The following is an 18,705-nucleotide window of genomic DNA, read 5'->3' as shown; positions in this document are numbered from 1 at the left end:
TGCCCATGGTGGACAGGAGCCCCACGGAGCTCCAGGATGTGCCCACACAGCCAGGCAGGTGGGGGACGGCAGGGCAAGATGGCGGGCTGGGCCTTCTGGCAGGTCTAGGTCCAGCTATATTTGTGTTCACACATATATTAGATGCTTCTTTCCATTTGTGACTGATGCACTTTTTGATGGTTTCCTGGCTAGTTGCATGATGACTGCTGTAACAGCACATGTACATTAAGCAAATTAAAGCATAATTATTTAAAACACTTGAGAGGGAAAAAAGAAAAGCTCGGGTTACATTCAAAATCCATTCCCATTTTCACAAGAAATTTTAACATTACATTTTTCAATAAAGGAAAATCTATTGGATTCTTTAAATATAAATTCAACTGTTATATATTTCTGAATGGTTGTAAAAAATACGTTGAAACTTTTTATCATCTACTCACACAAAGTTTTCCATTTATGTTCGCTATAAAGAATTTGAAGAGATTATCATCAAAAAAGTCTTGATCAGGAATTGTTTATAGCCATTTTGCTCATATAAGTTGATATAAAATATGTTTATGAAGGCAAGCGTGAATGTTCATTAAACTTTTTGAAAATATTAGGTTTTGAAGTTTGATAAGAATTAAATATTCCACCACCTCTTCTCTAAAACTTTTGAACTTGGTATCATCCTTATCAATAGCATGTGATTTTTTTCTGTAAGCCTTACACAGATCCCCCAAAGCCTCTCCAGCTCACTCAGTGTGATGACCAATGTCATTGCTGTTTCCACGCACTGAGACGTGAGAAAGCACTGCTAGCAGATGGGCGGGGTGCATAACAACCTATTATAGTCTTTCTATTTCGTGTGCTGGTCAGTGTGACCCAGCAACGATGGTGAAGGGCCTAGACATTGACTGTGAGGAACAACCGCTACTTATTTTGAAGACAAGAGAATATAAAAGGATATTTTAGGTTTCTTAACAACAGCTTATAGGTAATCATTTCTGAAAGCAAATTCTCTATGTGGCCTCAAGACACAGAACTTGGTGTAAATTTTATAAGAAGCCATGTTACCTTGGCCAATTATGAAACCTCTCTAAGCCTCTATTTCTGCAGGGTCAGATGTGAACAGTAACATCCACCTCAAGGGTCACTGTCAAGCATGAGTTGTCTTTGTTAAACACTTAGTACAGTGCCTGCACCTAGTAAGCATCTGAAGATGGAAAAGGCTGGGCCAGAGGGTAGTAGGCCCCCAGCACTCAAGGTATTCAAGCATATTATGGAAGATCACATTTTAGGGATGGCATAGTTACAGTTAAATCCTTAATTAAATGAGCCTAAGATCTCTTTTATCACTGAGACTCCCAGACTGGAAGTAGCAGAGCAACCTCTAGAAATCTTTCAACAGACTCCTCGAAGAATTCCTGGGTTAAAAACATTGACTAGGACCCTCATCCTTCTTAGGAAAGAACTTCCAGTAGCATTAGATTCACCTGGAGGCCTTGTTAAAGCTCAGATTGATGGATCCCAACTCCAGGGTTTCCGATTCAGCAGGTCTAGGGTGGGACCCAAGAATTTTCCTTCTTATTAAGTTTCCAGACACTGCTGACGCTTCTGGTCCCGGGGTCAGAGTTGAGAATCTCTGTGTTAGAGCAACGGCTCTCAGCTCTGGTGCCATTAGATTCACCTGGGGAGATATTTTAACTACGGTTGCCTGGAACCTTATCCTTAACCAGTCACACAGAATCCTGGGTGGTGGCCCCAGGCATGTTGAAGGGTGTCCAGGTGATTGAAATGGGCAGTTAGTGCTGAGACCCACGGAGGTAGAACATATTTCAGCTGGTGACCATCTTGCTACTACATGCCAATGTTGGACTAATTTTTGCATTTTTTATTACTATCTCTTCTGTATTTCTTTGTATTTTTTAAAAATGTCACAGTGACATTTGAAAAACAAAGGTGTTTTTGTACTTGAGACGGTTCCAACAATGATAAGTTGCATCCCCTTCTCCTCCTAATTATTCAGGAGCTGACTTGCTGTTGGCAGTTAGTTGAAAATCTGTAGTCTGTAATTACGATCACTATATATGACAGTGCAATTGGGGATTGAATATTTTATTATTTATGCTCTTAGTACTTAAGGTGTTTTAAACCATTGCACTTAGAAGAACAACTTAAATGTCTTGTAAGTAAAATCCTAACTTGTCATGTTTCTTATGTTTTCTGTTGAGAAAGACAGAAACATCTTCAGATAACAATAGCCAATGGAATTACACCAAATTTTCACATTTAATATTTAGTTTAGTTACACGGTAACTATGAGGTTAGATTAAAATGCTTGTGTCTAGTGGACTCGCATTTTCATTAGGGTTAGGTTTTAAGTCACCGTGCATGGCAAAAGTTGGCCATAGTCAAAATTTCTCTTCAGCATCCCTTATGCCCATGTTATCTAGAGTGTGGACCAGAGACCAGCAGCCCGGGCACCACCCAGGGGACTGGGAATGCAGAGTCTCAGCCACCTGTTGAACCCACACCTGCATTTTGACAAGATCCTTGGGTGATGGTATGGACACTAAAATTTGAGAAATACTGCCTGAAATTATTGAATAGTTGCTAAGGCCTAGGACTTTAGCAGCTGGAGAGCTACTTACTTGGTTTCCCTTTGTATTTTGCTGAGTGAGAGTGGAGTGCAGGCCTGGCTTTAGGTTGAATGAGGAAAGCATGAAGAAAAAGGATTTTTTCCTTCTCTTCCTCCCCTTTCCCCACCCTTTTTTTCTATAGAATCATGTGGATCAATTAATGTTAGCTGAAATTACATGCATTGCAACTCTCCTGTATTTTATATGCTAGCGCAAAAAAAAAAAAAAGCACTGTCCATCTACCATGTGCCAAGGACTATGCTGGGGTGTAAAGGTACAATGACAAGGAGAAAAAACAAACAAACAAAAAAAAAACAGTTCCCACTGTCATGGAGCTCAGCGTCTGAAGGTGTCTAACTGAAGATGGGGAGTGATTAGGAGGCCTGCAGTGTGTGGAGAATGCTGTGTTCTGTTGAACTTAGCTTTCAGTTTCCAAAGAACTCCAGTGAAGAACATCTGTCAGGAATCCCTGTGAACCAGCCAGCCACTCTTTTGGCCGAGGGGGGGTTTCGGAGTGACGTTCCTACCACGAGTTTAATCACACTCCTGCCCCGGCTCTTACTGAGGCCAGCACGGATGGCATGAAATAAAGGCAGACACGTATATCGTCCATGCGACCTTCCAGAACTGGCCTCCACTGGGCAAGGAGCATCAATATGCTGGGAACAAAAAGCTCCTTTAGGGACAGATGGCAGCAAGCCAAGTGTCCTCTTCTGCTGTGCCCAAGCCTCTCAATCACGCACATCTCATGATGCTGCTGGTGCCAGTTCCACATCCGATATCAGCGGTCCCCAAATACGCTAGAGAATTTCATGCTTCCCTTCTCTGGGGAAAAGGTGGTGGGGGGGTGGGGACGGAGGGAAGCCTTCATTCTCACTGCCCTCCTGGGATTTTATCAATCACACTTTCTGGATGCTTGCTTTCTGTCAGGTTAAAACTATCTTGAAGAAGCAAGCTTTTTCCCTTCTGAAGGGAAGGAAGAAATAACTTATGAGATGAGGACTGATCACCTAATCCTGTGATCTGAATTTCTCCCTTACCTCTTAAAACATTTACATTCATGCCAGCTGTTTGCTGTCCTTAAAATGCCACAAGACATTGCTCAGTGTCCTTTTTTCCCAACAATGCATGGCAGATGTTTGGGGTTTGATGTCTTTAAGGGCCTTTCATCAGTGCAGAAACTACACTTCCTGGTGGCTGTTATCCTCATACAATGGCTGTTGTACAATGATTTATCATGTTTAATCAGAAATTACAACTTGCTTCTGAATAAAAGGAACAAAGCACATATTACAGGATATTTATGACTAAATCTATTTACTATTTATGAAGAATCTAAAAGCTTAGCAATCTTCTTTAAAGACAAACTGTCAAGGCTGAGAAAACGCCAGCTGTTTAAAATTTCAAATCCTTAGCTGAATGTCTGATCTCAACTGAAGCACTCTATTTGAGTATCTTTTTTAAAACAAAGCTGTTGAAGACAATTTTCTCTGGTATGTATTTTCTCCACTACAATGCAAGCTGAGGGCTCGGTGCTGTTCCCAGGAGAACTTCTGATGTTGAGACGCTTGGATCCTACAACTCTAGCCTCTGCAGTCCTCCTGGCTGGCATGGAGACCACAGGAAAAGAGGCCACGGGAGCAGATTTCTGCCTTGAGTTGAGCAATGGTCACAAAATTGCAGAGATGTGCCATTATTAAAGGCAGACTGTTTCCTTATCTGCAGAGAGAATCTTTAAAATGTTCCAAGATAGGGCTGAACTCCCAGAATTCCTGAATGATTCTCTTAAATATTAGTTGGGAAGGGGTATCAATGACTGAATGTCCGCCTTGCATTGATCATCTCCTGGGACCTTAGCTTGTGCCATCTCAGCCAATCGCGAAATAACTTACTTACAGAGGGTATTCAATCCCTGTGTTGACAGAGGAGGTGACTTAGGGGGTTGGTATTTGTTTCAGAGTTACGCCATGTCTGACTCTAGAGCCCACACTTTGATCCTGGACGGGCTCTCTAGTGAAAGATGAGTCGCTTGCTGCCGCTAGGATTAGATAACTTTTCTTAGGCAATCAAATTGTTCTTTTAAGAGAGATCCATCTTTGAAACCATAAAGTTGATTAGAAGCTGAGACTTGCACTAGATTCAAAATCGTTGTGGCAGTCTTATAAAGAGGGCGAAGAACACATTTCTTACTAATCCTTCCAGTGATATGGTAAAGGGCCCGTTAGCACCAGAACAAGCAGCAGAAAAAGAGCAAGCTGATTTTTGAAAATGGATTGAATTGATGGTCAGTGTTGTCTACTCACCACCAGAAATAGAGTTCACACTAGATCAATTTCAACCATAAAATTTCAAAATTTAAAAATTTTAAACCATATTTTGTTTTATAAAAGTAATGTGTTGAGATAGAATATAGAACTTGCATAGATTTTTTTTCCTGTTTATAAGCTCTAAACACATGCCCCTTGGTTTAAATTTTTGTTTATATGGAGACTTGGGGGAAGAATATTTCTATCATTTCCACTGTTACCAAGTGTCCAGTAAATATTTCTGCAGAGATGGCCTCTTTCAAGTTTACATGATTGCGTTCACACTTCCACGATGACCTGGGATCTGATGTTGTCAGAGCTTCTTCAGAAAACGAGGTGGTCAGTTTTTTCCCAGATCTAGCAGGCTTCTTCCCTGAAATCACACTTTGAGTTCTGAGCTTTCAGGTCAGGGCTGACTGCATCCCAGGGACACTGAGGGAGGTGGGTGCTGAACTCGTGCATTACCCTTTGCCATCTACATCTGGAGGATTTGAAGACAGATTTTACGGAGTCTGAGAATCCATCCTGTTCCTAAGCTGAGAACTCAGAAGTGAGCATAGTCTCTCACAAGACCTCCTGCCCTGTGCTCTGCAAGCTACCTTTCCTGCTATTACCTTTCCTGCTACTCCTGTGTCACTAAACCCCCAAGGGTACTTTTCTCTCTATAGGGTACATTCCCATAGCCTTCAGAATAGAATTTGAGAATATTTACAGTTCTAATATATTTTTTCTGCCTTTCTCCAGGCTTATACATCATATACTAGCTTAGTAGTACTCAACTGGGAGTAATTATGCCCTCCGAAGACATTTGGCAATTCTGGAGATATTTCTGATGCTCACAACTGCAGGGTGGAGGTGCTACTGACACCTAGTGGGTGGATGTCAAGGACATTGCTAAGCATCCTTGCAGAGGACAGCCCATGGCAACAAAGAATTGTCCAGCCCCAAATGTCAACAGTGCCATGGTTGAGAAGGCCTCTGGGAGGTAATCCTTTGGCTACAAGCATGGCCTCTGGGCCCAGATAGCCTGGGCTCATCTCCAAGATCCATTGCTTATTAGCTGTGTGACTTTGGAAAAGTTACTTAAAACCTCTTTGCCTCAGCTTCCTCATCTATAAAATGAGCCTAATGATACCTGTCTTATAAAATTATACAATTAAATGAGTTAATACATATGAAGTACTCAGAGTAGTGACTGGTGCATGGGGATTGCCCCAGGTGTGCTACCCAGCGGTGGCTGCTGTTGCTGTCACTCTTGTTGGCACGGCCACCACCATTTCATGCACTTTGATTTAGGAAAATTCCTCTGCTCAGAACAGAGGAATCTCCCACATTGCCCCATCCCTTAAGCCATAGTTAGAATTTCCCCTTGCAGATGGCTAATTTCGGCCTTCTTCACTTACTTCTAGTGTGAGTCATTGCAGTGCCCAGCAAGATGTCATTTGTTCTCTCTTCTCCTTTGGACTGTAAACTGTTGGAGGAGCTGTGGCTTGTTCTACCTCAGCTTTACATGCAGAGTCCCTAACAGTAGTCTCCACCCCATACAGTACGTTGATTGGTTTAAGGTTAAGCGTCATGGTTTCCATTACTAAGAAGACTAGCTGGCAAAAGAAATAGTAGGCACTTTTCCCTTTCTTTTCAGACTGGATATAACCTGTTTAGTAAGCCTCCCAAGGCTATTTGTTTGAAAATAAGAAGCCTGGTTTTAAACTGGGCATTTTCAGTGCCTTTATGACCCCTGAAGTAATGTTGGGACCTCTCAAATAGTTGGCACTGAAAGGAGAGAGCTAAACAGAAGTGCAAGGTGAAATATTGTTCCCTCCAATCAGACACAGACACTCACCCTCAGCCATGCCAGCCTTCTGGCCTTGGGGAGACACCAGCATGGATTGCTGTCTAGACATAATAATGCACTCCTCCTTCCGTAGCCCTTTGTCTTGATTCTCCATTCTGGCTTGAACTAGCAAATGACAAGTGGCTACTCATTGCTGATGATCAGCAATGAGTAGTAGAAAACAAAATATTTTTTCATGTTGCACTATGTAAATCTGAATCTTCTATAATGAAAGATTTTTTTTTTGTTCTCTCCTTGGCTTACAATTAACTTGTCAGTTCAAAGATATTGTAGCTCTTTAATGAAGAGATGCTGGGGTATAAAGGGATCAGAATGAGTTCTAAAATAATTCTGTGACTAATAGATTGGACGGTTTTCTTAACCTCTCTGAGCCTTAGTTTGTACTTCTGTAAATGAGGATAATGCCACCGACTGCAGTGAGATGCCCTGGAGATGAAATGAGATGCTGAATCTGCGAGCATATAATAAAACAATACAATGTTTTTATAAGGGCAAGTCAATTGTAACAGTTAATTGATGGTGCTATGATTTTTAAAAATTGGATAGATTTTTCTTTTAATCTCTTTTGTACTTCTGAACATAAATTCAGTGATATTGTTTTATTGACAAGATTTGGAGGTCAATATAATCAACTGTGTTTTCTCTTTTCCTTGAGAAAAGTGTGTAGCTTGTAGGCAAATTTGCGGAAAGACAGACCTAGTTCCTCCTTCCCCTGTCCCTTAGCTGCGATTTTACAGCTTGAGTTCTGTCTGGAATGAGTATCTGAGATGCTCTTTAGCCATAGTGTTCTCAACCAGTTTGATGGAACTGGCCTGGGACTAACTTTCTTACATCGGCTCTTGTTCTTAGCTTTCCACGTTAGTTTCACAGTAAAGGTTCTCCTAATAAATTGACAGGGGCGACTCCTCTAGCCAGTGTATGACATTACTAACTGCTCATGACTCGCATAAAACTGCTCGTTCAGAGCCACAGTCATCATCAGCCCTTTGCCTCTATTTTCCCCACTCTCAAACATTTACAAAACAGCTGCCAGACAATGACCCCAGGGACCAACCGTGTGCCACATTAATAAGACATGTCAACTTGGCTCCTTGAGGAAAAGGACCAAAGATTTTCTAGCCAACGCCAATTCCCCAAGCTGGCCAATCACCGGTGAAAAGTGTCTGGAAATGCCCTGTTTAAGGTTGGGCGAAGGCCTCTGTTCACATCCATGGATATTCAATCCGACTTCTGTGCTGGTGAGGACAAACGGCACGGCAAGTGAGTATGTACATTGCTTCCACTGGATGGCGATTAAGGACACCATCCTGCACCAGCTACAGGATACTACTGCAGTCACCCTCCGCGTGCTGACTGCACACAAACTTGCCATCTTGCCTCTTCTCAAGAATTATGTGCCACTGTACAATCAGTAAATACAGAGCATTGTAAATAGTGTATGAAAGGAATTGAGGGAGGCTTCTCCACTGAGAGAAAATCATTTCTGGTAAACTATATATTTTTGTTAGCTCCCAGTATTTATTGTACACTCCACAATGTAAAGCACTTTTTACTAGAGGCTACAAAAGGAATGGGTCCCAAGGCTCTCAGAGAGACCCCGTGGATTATTCTCATAAGCGGTAAGGACTGCTAAGAACAAAAGGTATCTCTACTACAAAGGAAGTTCTCATATATTTTTTTTAACTTCCTCTAAGCTATGGCTCAGGGCTGTTTAATACAAATTTTTGTGAAAATGGAAATGTTTTGTGTCTTCACTGCCCAATACGGTAGTCACCAGCTATTGAGCCCTGGAAGTGTGGCTGGTGCAACTGAGGAACAGGATGTTTAATTTTATTTAATTCTAATTAATTTAAATATAAATAGCCATGTATAGCTGGTGACTATTGTATGGACTGGCAACTCTAGCTTGGTGGGTGACAGTCACAAGAAGAGGTGTAACAACGAATTATTTAGCACTATATTATATGCCAAACACTATGTTAAGTGTTTCTTATGTAGCAACTCATTTAATCTTAATAACAACCCCATCGTGTAGTTACTAATATTATGCCCATTTTGCAGATGAGAAAACTAACAGAGAATAAGCAACATGCCTACATCACAATCTGGAACATGACAAAGTTGGATTTAGCATCCAGATGTACAGGCTTCAGCATCTTTAGTCTTAACCTGGGCACTAGACTGCCTCTCCATAAGATCATGGATAATTTATTAACAGTAACAGTTATTGAAAAATAACCTGATCATTTTTTACTATCTGATTGGGCAGAAAAGCATGTAAAGAATAAACGAAGATTGATTGATTGATTTTTTGAGACAGGGTCTCGCTTTGCCATCCAGGCTGGAATGCAGTAGTGCAATCATAGCTCACTGCAGCCTCTACCTCCTGAGCTCAAGTGATCCTCCTGCCTCAGCCTCCTGAGTAACTGAGACTACAGGCGCATGTAATCATGCCTGGCCAATTTTTTTGTTTTTGTAGAAACAGGGTCAGGTTATGTTGGCCAGGCTGGTCTTGAACTCTTGGACTCAAGTGATCTACCTGCCTCGGCCTCCCAGAGTCTCAAAGTGCAGGGATTACAGGCATGAGCCACTTCACAACCTGCCAAAATTTTAAAATGGCAGTCTTCCTGAGGACTTCTGGGTTAAATAAATGCAAAGTCATTCTACTGAGTACCTTGAAATGACTGGATAAGATGTATCAACTCGCTTTGCTTACAAAAGACCATGACCTGTGGTCCACTGAGTGCAGAAAAAAAGAAATACTGACCCAGCTTCTTATTGGGTGTTGTCATGGAGATTCAGCTTTAAACAAAGATGGTGCTATGTTTTTCCGCTCCAGTAATAGAGCTCAGCAATTAGCTGCAGCTTCATTTAGTCTGCAGCACCAGTGTACAGAGTCTCTAGAGAGAAGACCTTGAAATAGCTGCTCACAATGCCAGCAGACAGCTAGAGATGACTTCCTGGGGAAGTGCTACATGCCACTTGTGTGATAAACCCAAATAACTTTTCAAAAATCAGTCATTTTAACCTCCTGGAAAACACTTTCCTATGTAAGTGATCATCACCACATCAGTGCTATATTGTATGTGTTAATTATCAAGCAGAATTTTTTTTTAAAAAAGTTTCCCAAACCTGGATGTGCACCAGAATCACTAGGGAAGCTTGTTAAATGCAGGTGTAGGTGTAGACCTTTTGATGAACACCAGGTTAGAGGAATAAATGATTTAAATTAAAGTATAAAATGAAATGTATTTCCGAAGATTTCTTCTTGACAAATTTCCTGCCATACGTAGTATTTTTAAAATTGGTCCTTGGTATTTCCTTAAATATCTGAGTTCTGACAGGTAGTAACAATTTAATACATACAACACCCTGATGGTGAACATGTTAAATGTATTTATGCCTAGAGTCAGGAGATAATGTGTTTTGTTATGAAATTAAGTGAAAGCTAAGTGTGTTTAAATGTGCTTTCCCAGGTGGCTCGTTTGCTAGTGCAGTGAAATTTTGGCTTTAAGGCACTATTGCTCCAAAAATAATCAATACTAAATAGGTTGAAGACAAGACAGGAGGGGTATTGACATTTCAATCTGAAAATCCTGCAGGTTTTTTTAAAGACAAAAATCAGATGCAGATGGATTGCTTGACACTCTCAAACTTTATTGTGTGTGGTACAGGAAGAGAATGGGTACAAAAGATCAAATAGAAGAGTATCAGATGGGAATCTCCAAAATTCTTTCCTAGAGGAAACAGAAACAGAAAATCCAGTTAACTTAAGGCGACATAATAACACTGATGGTTAACATCTGAGTGACAAACTCTGCTCTAAGTGCTTTACCTTCATTTCGTTCTCACAACTGCCATATGGGGTTATATTTTATAGATGAGAAAACTGAGGCACAGAGAGATAATGTTTTCAAAAGAGTTAGCATTTTCCTGCTTGGCAGAAAGGATAAAATTTCACATGCTGATTCCTTATTTCATTGTCTTTTCCCGTAAATGGAATGTGTCAGGAACCCACATAAACACCACCCTTCTTGCTGACTTGGCCCAGAACAGACTGAGAATCCAGTACCCAGGAAGAGACTGGATTTCTCAGGTGTTGTACCAGGGTAGATCTCAATAGATCACAGTAGGGATCTCTCCCTCATTTGGTGGCAACAATGTCTTTCCTAAAGGAAGCTCCTAGGTAAGATTCTAAAGAGCCCTGGCATCTTTAGTGTTATTTCTCCAATTATTTTGGAATGTTAGGAGGACCTTGCAGGTATGTGACGAGGACTGCCCTGACGAAGCTCATACAGACTGGATAAAGTCTTTCATTCATTAAACTCATTGGTGTCTGGGGAGCCAAGCCTCAGGATACTTAGGAGGGTGCAGAAAGATACTTGCCTGGGACAATCGCTTGACTAGGTGCCAGCGCAGATGGTCAGTCGCAGTTGCACTTTTCACCTGAATAAAAACAACAGCTCGAGTCTCAGTCTGCACTTTGGCAAACCCACAGGAAATTAAATGCAAATGAAATTTGCAAACATGACAAAAGTGGGGGAAAGAGGAATTAAGTTCCTAGAACAAGAATCTGGCATTTTTTCTGCTAACCCTAGGAGGGCAGCTTAATCAAATTTTCAGCAAACACTGACGGTAATGACCCTGGTGGTCAGTTTCTTTATAGAGCTCCGCGATGGCAAAAGCAGAGGGTGATGAAGCTGTGGTGGGAAAGAGCTTTGCACATTCAGTGCCAGGGAACTGCCGCTTTTTATGCTAGCGTAGCCTCTTCTGAGTGTAATGGCTGTTGCTTGTGTTCCCATGCCAAACTCAGTCACCTTAGCAGACGTGGAGTCTGCTTATAACCATCAGAATATGAAGACTCGTGATTTTAACTCTGAGCAGGCTGCTCTCAGTTCAGAATGACAAGTACACACCACGTATACTTGTCCATGGATTCAATTTCAGTCAATTGCTGAGAATTAAACACCATGCTCTTTGAAGCAGGAACTATGTATGGTCTTTAATTCTTCAGACCACCAAAAGAATCCAAAAGGAAGTAAAATTACACTAAGTGGTCTTATCATTTGCAATACCACAAAGAAAAAAAGGAGGGTCCATATCATTCCACAATGACCCCGAAGTCAGATTATGTTTCCCCCCTAGAAACACTGGAGGGCCTATCTAATCCTTAGGAAGTTGAGGCCTTCTAGAATCAACTGACGAGAGCAATAAGCGCAGATTAGATACATGATGTAGACTGAAACGTTTTGTCCTTATTCCGTTCCATTTCAGAGAAGTTCGTTAGAGAGGCCCTGGCCACAAGGCCAAGTAACAAGCGTGTCCTATGCCACTCATTGGTGTGCGTCACTGGGAAGTGACTTCACGCTCCAAGCCTCTGTTTCCTCATCTGTGAAGTGGGGCAGTAAGACCTGCCTCAGTGGGCGGTGGAGTACTTTGTAAACTGCAGCAATAGGGATGCTGGGTGGAATTATTATCATCATCATTATTTGTATTATAATTGCTGCAAAGGACCCTGATGGGCCCTTTGAAGATTTAGATGACTGAGTCTGGCCCCCCAGGGCAGGTCCATATTTGATACTTTGAAGGTTGGTATTTATTACACATGTATCAAGGAAGATCTCAGAGAGTTTTTGTTAATGGATTTTGTGGTAGTATCCTGGCCTCAAAAAGAAACCAAATGTGTTTTCACAAGCTAAGATTAAGGGATTCTGTTCCACTCAGTCATTACTCTATCTTTCAAGACATACCCCATAACTATTATTTGTACTTAAAATGCTCGTCAGCTTGCCAGCCGGCCTGGAGTTGCCTGTGGAAGTTAATCACATGGAGTGGTTCAAACGGCAGGTGTGTGAGCCCACCTGTGCCACAGCAGCCTTGCTGAGTGACTGATAGCTTTCTCTGTCAACTGCACCAAGGCGAAAGACTATTCACGACCCATCAAAAGACCACAGTGACCCACCTTGAAAATACAACTTATTATACCTAGAGAAAAGGCTGCCTGACTTCACTGGCATTCTAGATATCATGCCTTCTAACCCTGGTAGTTTATAATGGACAAAAAAATGTAACCACAACAAAAAGGAGAAAGAAAAGCCAATTAAAAAAAAACAGAGAGATGAGCAGACACCAACAATGTTACCTTACGTACTCTGTCATATACAGAGACCTTACAAAGGAGGGCTTTCATATACAGAATTCCAAGCCATAGCCGTGGCATCCCATCAAGATAAGCTTGTTTCCATCTCCCACAAGAGGAAACTGAGGATTGGAGAGGATAGGACACGCAGATCCATTAGGTGCTAAAGCTATGCTACCCCAATATCAGAGCCGAGGGAGGAGTGATTCCCAGGCCAGTTTTCCTTGTTCTTGGCCAGAGAAAAGGATTGCACATGCAAAGTCAGAACTAATACGTGGACCAACACTCACAGGAAGTGTGGTTGCTGATTCACGTCACGTTCTTCTAAGTGTTTGGGTCAGCTCAGGCAGAACAAGCATTGGAGATGTCTCCTCAGCCCTCCTTGGGCAAGCTGAGGTTCACAGAGGTTACTCTGAAAGAGGACAGAGATATAAAGGGAATTCAAAACTAATCTTCAACTTGAAAAGAAAGAAATAATGAGAATAGGCATGTAGATCATAAAGAGAAATAATGATTACCTTTGATTCCTAGAGAAAGTTAATTTAAAATGTATCCAAGTTCCATTGTACAGCCAAAAAAAAAAAAAAAAAATCTGCAAAGTTGAGATACATCTTTAGTAGGCAGAAACAAGAGTCACCATTGCTTGAATATCGAGAAGATTCTCATTCACAATGATTAGGGGGAAGAAAGGTTTCAGAGATTAACTGACTTTGGTTCAGGACACACACTTTTTTTTTTTTTTAAATACATAGAAATGATACTTGGGGGCCTAAAAGACAAAATCTGTCCTTAATGGCAGTCTCTAAGAAAATGCACTCAATAATTAGAAAAGCACCAATTTGATTGTTTATGTTTATGTTTTTACCAAATTAGAACTATTTAAAGCAAGTGCTTAGGATCCATTTCCAAGGAAAACTTTCAAGTTTCTGTGCCCTTTGAAAGAAAAATAAATGGTATAGATATTTGTAGTCCATGAAAGAAAAGAAATAGGCATAAACTTTGGTTTTATACATGGGTTTAGTGCATCCAAAAAGATGTTGATTACACAAGTCCAGATGTTGATGTCAGTTTTAGGAGCTACACATAAAAACTATAACCAATTTTTAAAACCTGTGACATCAGGGTAAAAAACGACCTTTTCAGGGTAGTCTTTGTCACCTTAGAAGGTGTATCTGAAAGCATATAACTCTACCTCCTGAGGTTGGACACGTGATATTTTCTTATATAAATAATTATTCACTTATAAATATTTACTGCACCTACCAGGTTCTAGGGAAGACTAGGAATCTTTGGTATGTGAGGTATAATGCTCTCCACATTCCACACATGTTTTCTGAGAGCCTAGTGTTTTCCAGCCCTTGTTCTAAAGGCACAAAGATAGAGACTCAGCCCCTCCACCCTCAGGCTGCTTCCTGCATTTCATCTCCTGAAACCGTCTCCCACAAACCCAGTGCGCAGCGACGCAGCACTGCGGTCTCGTCCGGAACATACCACATTCCCCCGCGCTCCAGGTGCTTTGTGCATACTTCTCCCTACCTCGAGTGCCTTTTCTTGTATGGCTGCCTGGAGTCCTTCATCTTTTAAGACCAGCTCAAACATGCCCTCCTGGGTGATGCTCTCCAAATACAGCCTGGGAGCACTTGGTACACACCTCTGTAAAGAGCTGCTCTCACCCTGAATCAGCACTGCTCACCTTGGTATCTTCCATCGGATCTGTGCTCCCTGAAGGTATCGTCCACGATTGTTCCCCATTTCTAATCAGTTCAGGGCTGACCCAGAGGAGAGGCGCTTGGCAAACATTTCTTTGATTGACCCAACTTAAGAATACTCTTATAGAGTTCATAAATCTTGACCAGATCCGGCAGTACAATACTTAAATGTAAAACTTGATGCAGTTTCCGTGACTTTGAGGCATGATGTGTAAGTTTCTTTTATGCAAAGAACTAGTAGAAATACTAGCCATGTGAGCTTTCATCCCATTCTGTAAGTTGAACTCAAGTTGCAGAACAAAGATGGCAAATATTAATTGGTTTTTGAAGTTATGCTGAGATATCAAACCTTGATGAGAGAAATGATGGTGCTTCAACAGCTCTTGAGCAGAGAGAAATATGCCAGAAAGATTTATAGCTACATTCATTCCAAGGTGGTTCAATGTCAAAGGTCAGATAACAAATATTCTTTGCTATGCTATATTTATAGAGTGTTTCAAAGTGGATTTTAAGTGGAGGTGGTCTCCAGTTAGAGCACACATATCACATTGAATTTTAAAGAGGGAGAGTCTGAACATGGTACAAAAACTTGCATTGCACAGTTCTAAAAAGCTTAACATTTCCAAATAATCCCATTATAGTAATTACAAGAAACAAGAAATTATTAATTTTTAAATACCATTTAATAAATTAGTGAGATGTCAATAATATTATGTGTACTTGTTCATGAGAACAAAACCTTGTGAAAACATGACCAGGGCTTTCATGTGTCCATACGTGCGAGGCTTTTACAAGTTTTTAATCAGAACACCAGCTTATGGTATGAAAATTGACCTCCTAACAAAATGTATTTCCTGACCTGGTGATGATGCAAACATGCTTTATTTTTCTTTTTGTTTAATTGCATTTTTAAATAAATGTTCATTAGATTGATAACACTTTGCAGAATCTTAAAATTGATAAACATTCAGATAAAAGATGCAGGAATTATTGATTCTGCTGATATCTGGCCTATGGTGTTTTTCACAGGAGAATGCTTTTAAACACGGTATTATATGGAACATATTTTCACACCAGGTTAGGTTTTGTTCTGTCTGAATCTGAACCTGCTTCCTTCAACTCCCTACAAGCAAATATTGATTTGTCATATATATTGTACCTTTGTTGGGACATGGTGGCTGAAATTGAGGTTTTCATAGCACGGTAGTACAAAAGTTTACTCTTGAATTTATAGTTTTCTCTTTACTATTATGTCTCCCTAAGCAATCACGTAGAAATGGATTTGAACAAACAACATTAAGCAACTTCTTTCACAGATCTCCCAAATTTACCAATCTCACTGCAGACCTGCACCACGTGAATAACATGTTCTTTGAATTAACACAATTTGAACCAACTTCCATTCCTGATTATTTTTAAGTAGTTATATAGGGTGTTTATTATTAACTTTTAAAGCCATATTTAAATTGCTCAGAAAAGGAGACCAAATACAAATGTTATTTCTATTCAGAATGTCATTGTAGAAACAAAGATGGAAAGAAACAGAACATGAATTGATAAAAGTCCCATGATATCGGCATAGGAAAAAAATTAAAAAGACCAGTCTACATTATTAAGCAATATTTTCCTCCATCCCATAATAGGGCTTTATTGCTTACTCTCTTAGAATTTGTCTAATCAAAATCTTTGAAGCAAGATAATTTTAGCAAAAAGTTTGAATTTATTTCTAAACAGAACATCCTGAGAGTACTTTTTAACTGTAAGATTGACTAAAAATATTTTCATATTTTCATTTGACTCCCTTTTAAACCAAAAGGCATCAACTTGGAAAAGAGCAAAAGAGAATTTTTAATGGATTGAGATTAAATCTACCATTTTTACCCAGGGAAAATTCCTTCTCATTTATTCTCAGGCAGCCTCGTGTAAAAAGACTATTAAAGTGATGAGCTGCAGTGTTTTGACAAGCACTTGTACTGCAAAAACTTGAAGTCGCACTGGAATACAGTTATATATTCACTGGTAGAAAATAATGCCCTATTTAAAAAGTAGGACAGATCATGTTGATATGGAAAAAGGAAATAACTGTGTGAACAATACATCCTAAATTAAAGACTGAGTTGCTGGCATCCATCTAAAATCAACAGGAAATGTAATTACTCTTTGAAAGTACTCTTGTCCTGTCTTACAGTGCTAAGTGGATAAAAAAAAGAGAGCAAGATAATATTTGCATTCAAAATACCATTACAAAAACAAAGATGGGAAGAAACAGCAATGATCTGATAAAAGCCCCATGTTAGTGGCACAGGGAAGAGAGAGACCAGCCCACATTATTAAGCAATACTTAATAATAACAGCAATAATAGCAAAAACCCCTCCCATGATGTGAACTCACTGCTTAGTGTCTTAGAATTTCTCTAGAGATAGGTCTCTCTATTTTGTAAGTACAATAGGAGGTGCAGAAGAAGTCAAAAGGGAGCCTCTTATTCAAAGCCACCATGTGATTTTAATGACTTATCTCATGCTCTCTACTGTTTATTTTCCCAACGTTTGGAAAGCCTTAACTCCAGCTAGATGAGGATGCTTGCCAAAGCCAGTGTTGTTTTGCACTGTATTATAAATATAATGTTGCTTAGGCTTAAACAGGGAGATAATAATATTCTTTCAGAGCATATTTTCTTTGGTGAGAGCCCAAAGTAATATATAAGCATCAGTTGTGGCTTGATTGGGCCAGCCCATTCATGTGGCCAGTTCACAGATCACACCATTCATCACTTTCTCTAAGCTGTTAGTGTGAATACCCTTGGTGTGTATTGGTATTTCCTGGGTTTAACTAATGTTGAAACTCATCTTTAGACTTGTAGTCTCTCAGGGATCCTTTTTCTGCTTCTGTGTAATGACTGAAGTCAGTTCAATGTTTCTCAAAGGCAGAATGCATCAACACCAACACATTACCAAACCCAGGCAGTAAACTTTTTTCCTATTTCTTTGCTGCAAAGAAGGAACCAAGACAATCTTAGGTTTAAGATGATAAGGCCAATCATTAATTTTTTAATGGATACATTTCTGGGAATGTGTACATTTCTTGGAATGTATTTCATAAAAATAAATCAGAACAAACATTTTTACTCAGCTTGTAAAACCCCTCTAAGTTTTCCACATTGCCTTCTAAAACCAGAGTGGGAAAACACAGATTGAAAAATAGTTTCTCACCAGTGGTAGTTATAAAGTAGAGCAGGTGTCAGAGTGACCAGCGCCCATTCTCTGCCACATTGGCTAGTTGTTCAGGAACAACAAGTGTGCACACACTCATAAACATACACTCCAGAAAATAATGTGACCAATGGAAGCTTCTGGCACTAAGCTTATCAAATAGTTCATCTTTGAAAATGCATTTCGTCATATAGATAGATTGACAGGTAATCAGTCATGCACAGTTTTCATGGAAACATTTCTAATTCTTAGTGTAGACAAGAACACATAAACAAATAAAAATTAGATTGTTTTCTTACCTTTTAGAAAGCAGTCAAAAGCTATACTGTTGGTGGGATAGTGTACCAAGTAACAGACTTTTGTACACTCTTTCTTACTGGTGGTATACAGTCTACAGGAAAAGTAAATATATAGGCATGTATAAAATGTGCACACAATATTCCTTTTCATTATTATTATTATTTCTTTTGGAGAAAAGGCTGCGATAGAGGCCATAGACACTCTGCCCACTCTTTCAGTGGGTTCCAGTAGCCTTCGGTAGGGCAGTTCACCACAGTTCAGGTACCTCTCAACATGGGAGTACTGCTGCCTCCTGGGTTAAGGCAGTTGGGGTTTACCTGCTTGAGTTGGAGCAGCTGAGGGAACCAGCCCCAAAATAATTTATCTGTCTGGTCAGAGCATTGTTTTCTTTCTGTTGCCATCCCTTTTTTTTTTTCAGCCTAGTCCAGTCATGCTGAGCAGCCGTGCGGTTAGTCCAGAGGATGAAACAAGTAACATAATGTTGAGAATGTTAGGCCTCGAAACAAATGAAGAAGCAAAGCAAAGCAAGAACCATAACAAATTAACACAGCACAGGAGTGTGTTC

General features: G+C 40.2%; 1 protein-coding gene across 2 annotated transcripts in view; it reads right to left on the bottom strand.

Annotated features, from left to right (window-relative positions):
- The window catches only part of GRM7 (glutamate metabotropic receptor 7), an 856,215-nt gene that overhangs the window by 41,527 nt on the left and 795,983 nt on the right, over nucleotides 1-18,705 (bottom strand). The window contains exon 10 of one of the 2 annotated variants that reach the window (XM_069473843.1): nucleotides 18,140-18,231. The exons of the other annotated variant lie outside the window; for it this stretch is intronic. Within the exon in view, the coding sequence (XP_069329944.1) occupies nucleotides 18,161-18,231 (71 nt within the window). The 3' untranslated portion in view covers nucleotides 18,140-18,160. The remainder of the gene's footprint in view (nucleotides 1-18,139; nucleotides 18,232-18,705) is intronic. 2 annotated transcript variants of the gene reach the window in all.

This window comes from Eulemur rufifrons, chromosome 7 (assembly GCF_041146395.1).
Source record: "Eulemur rufifrons isolate Redbay chromosome 7, OSU_ERuf_1, whole genome shotgun sequence".
Lineage (NCBI taxonomy): Eukaryota > Metazoa > Chordata > Mammalia > Primates > Lemuridae > Eulemur > Eulemur rufifrons.
The sequence above is the reverse complement of the archived record's forward strand: the minus strand, read 5'-3'. Positions and strand labels throughout refer to the sequence as shown.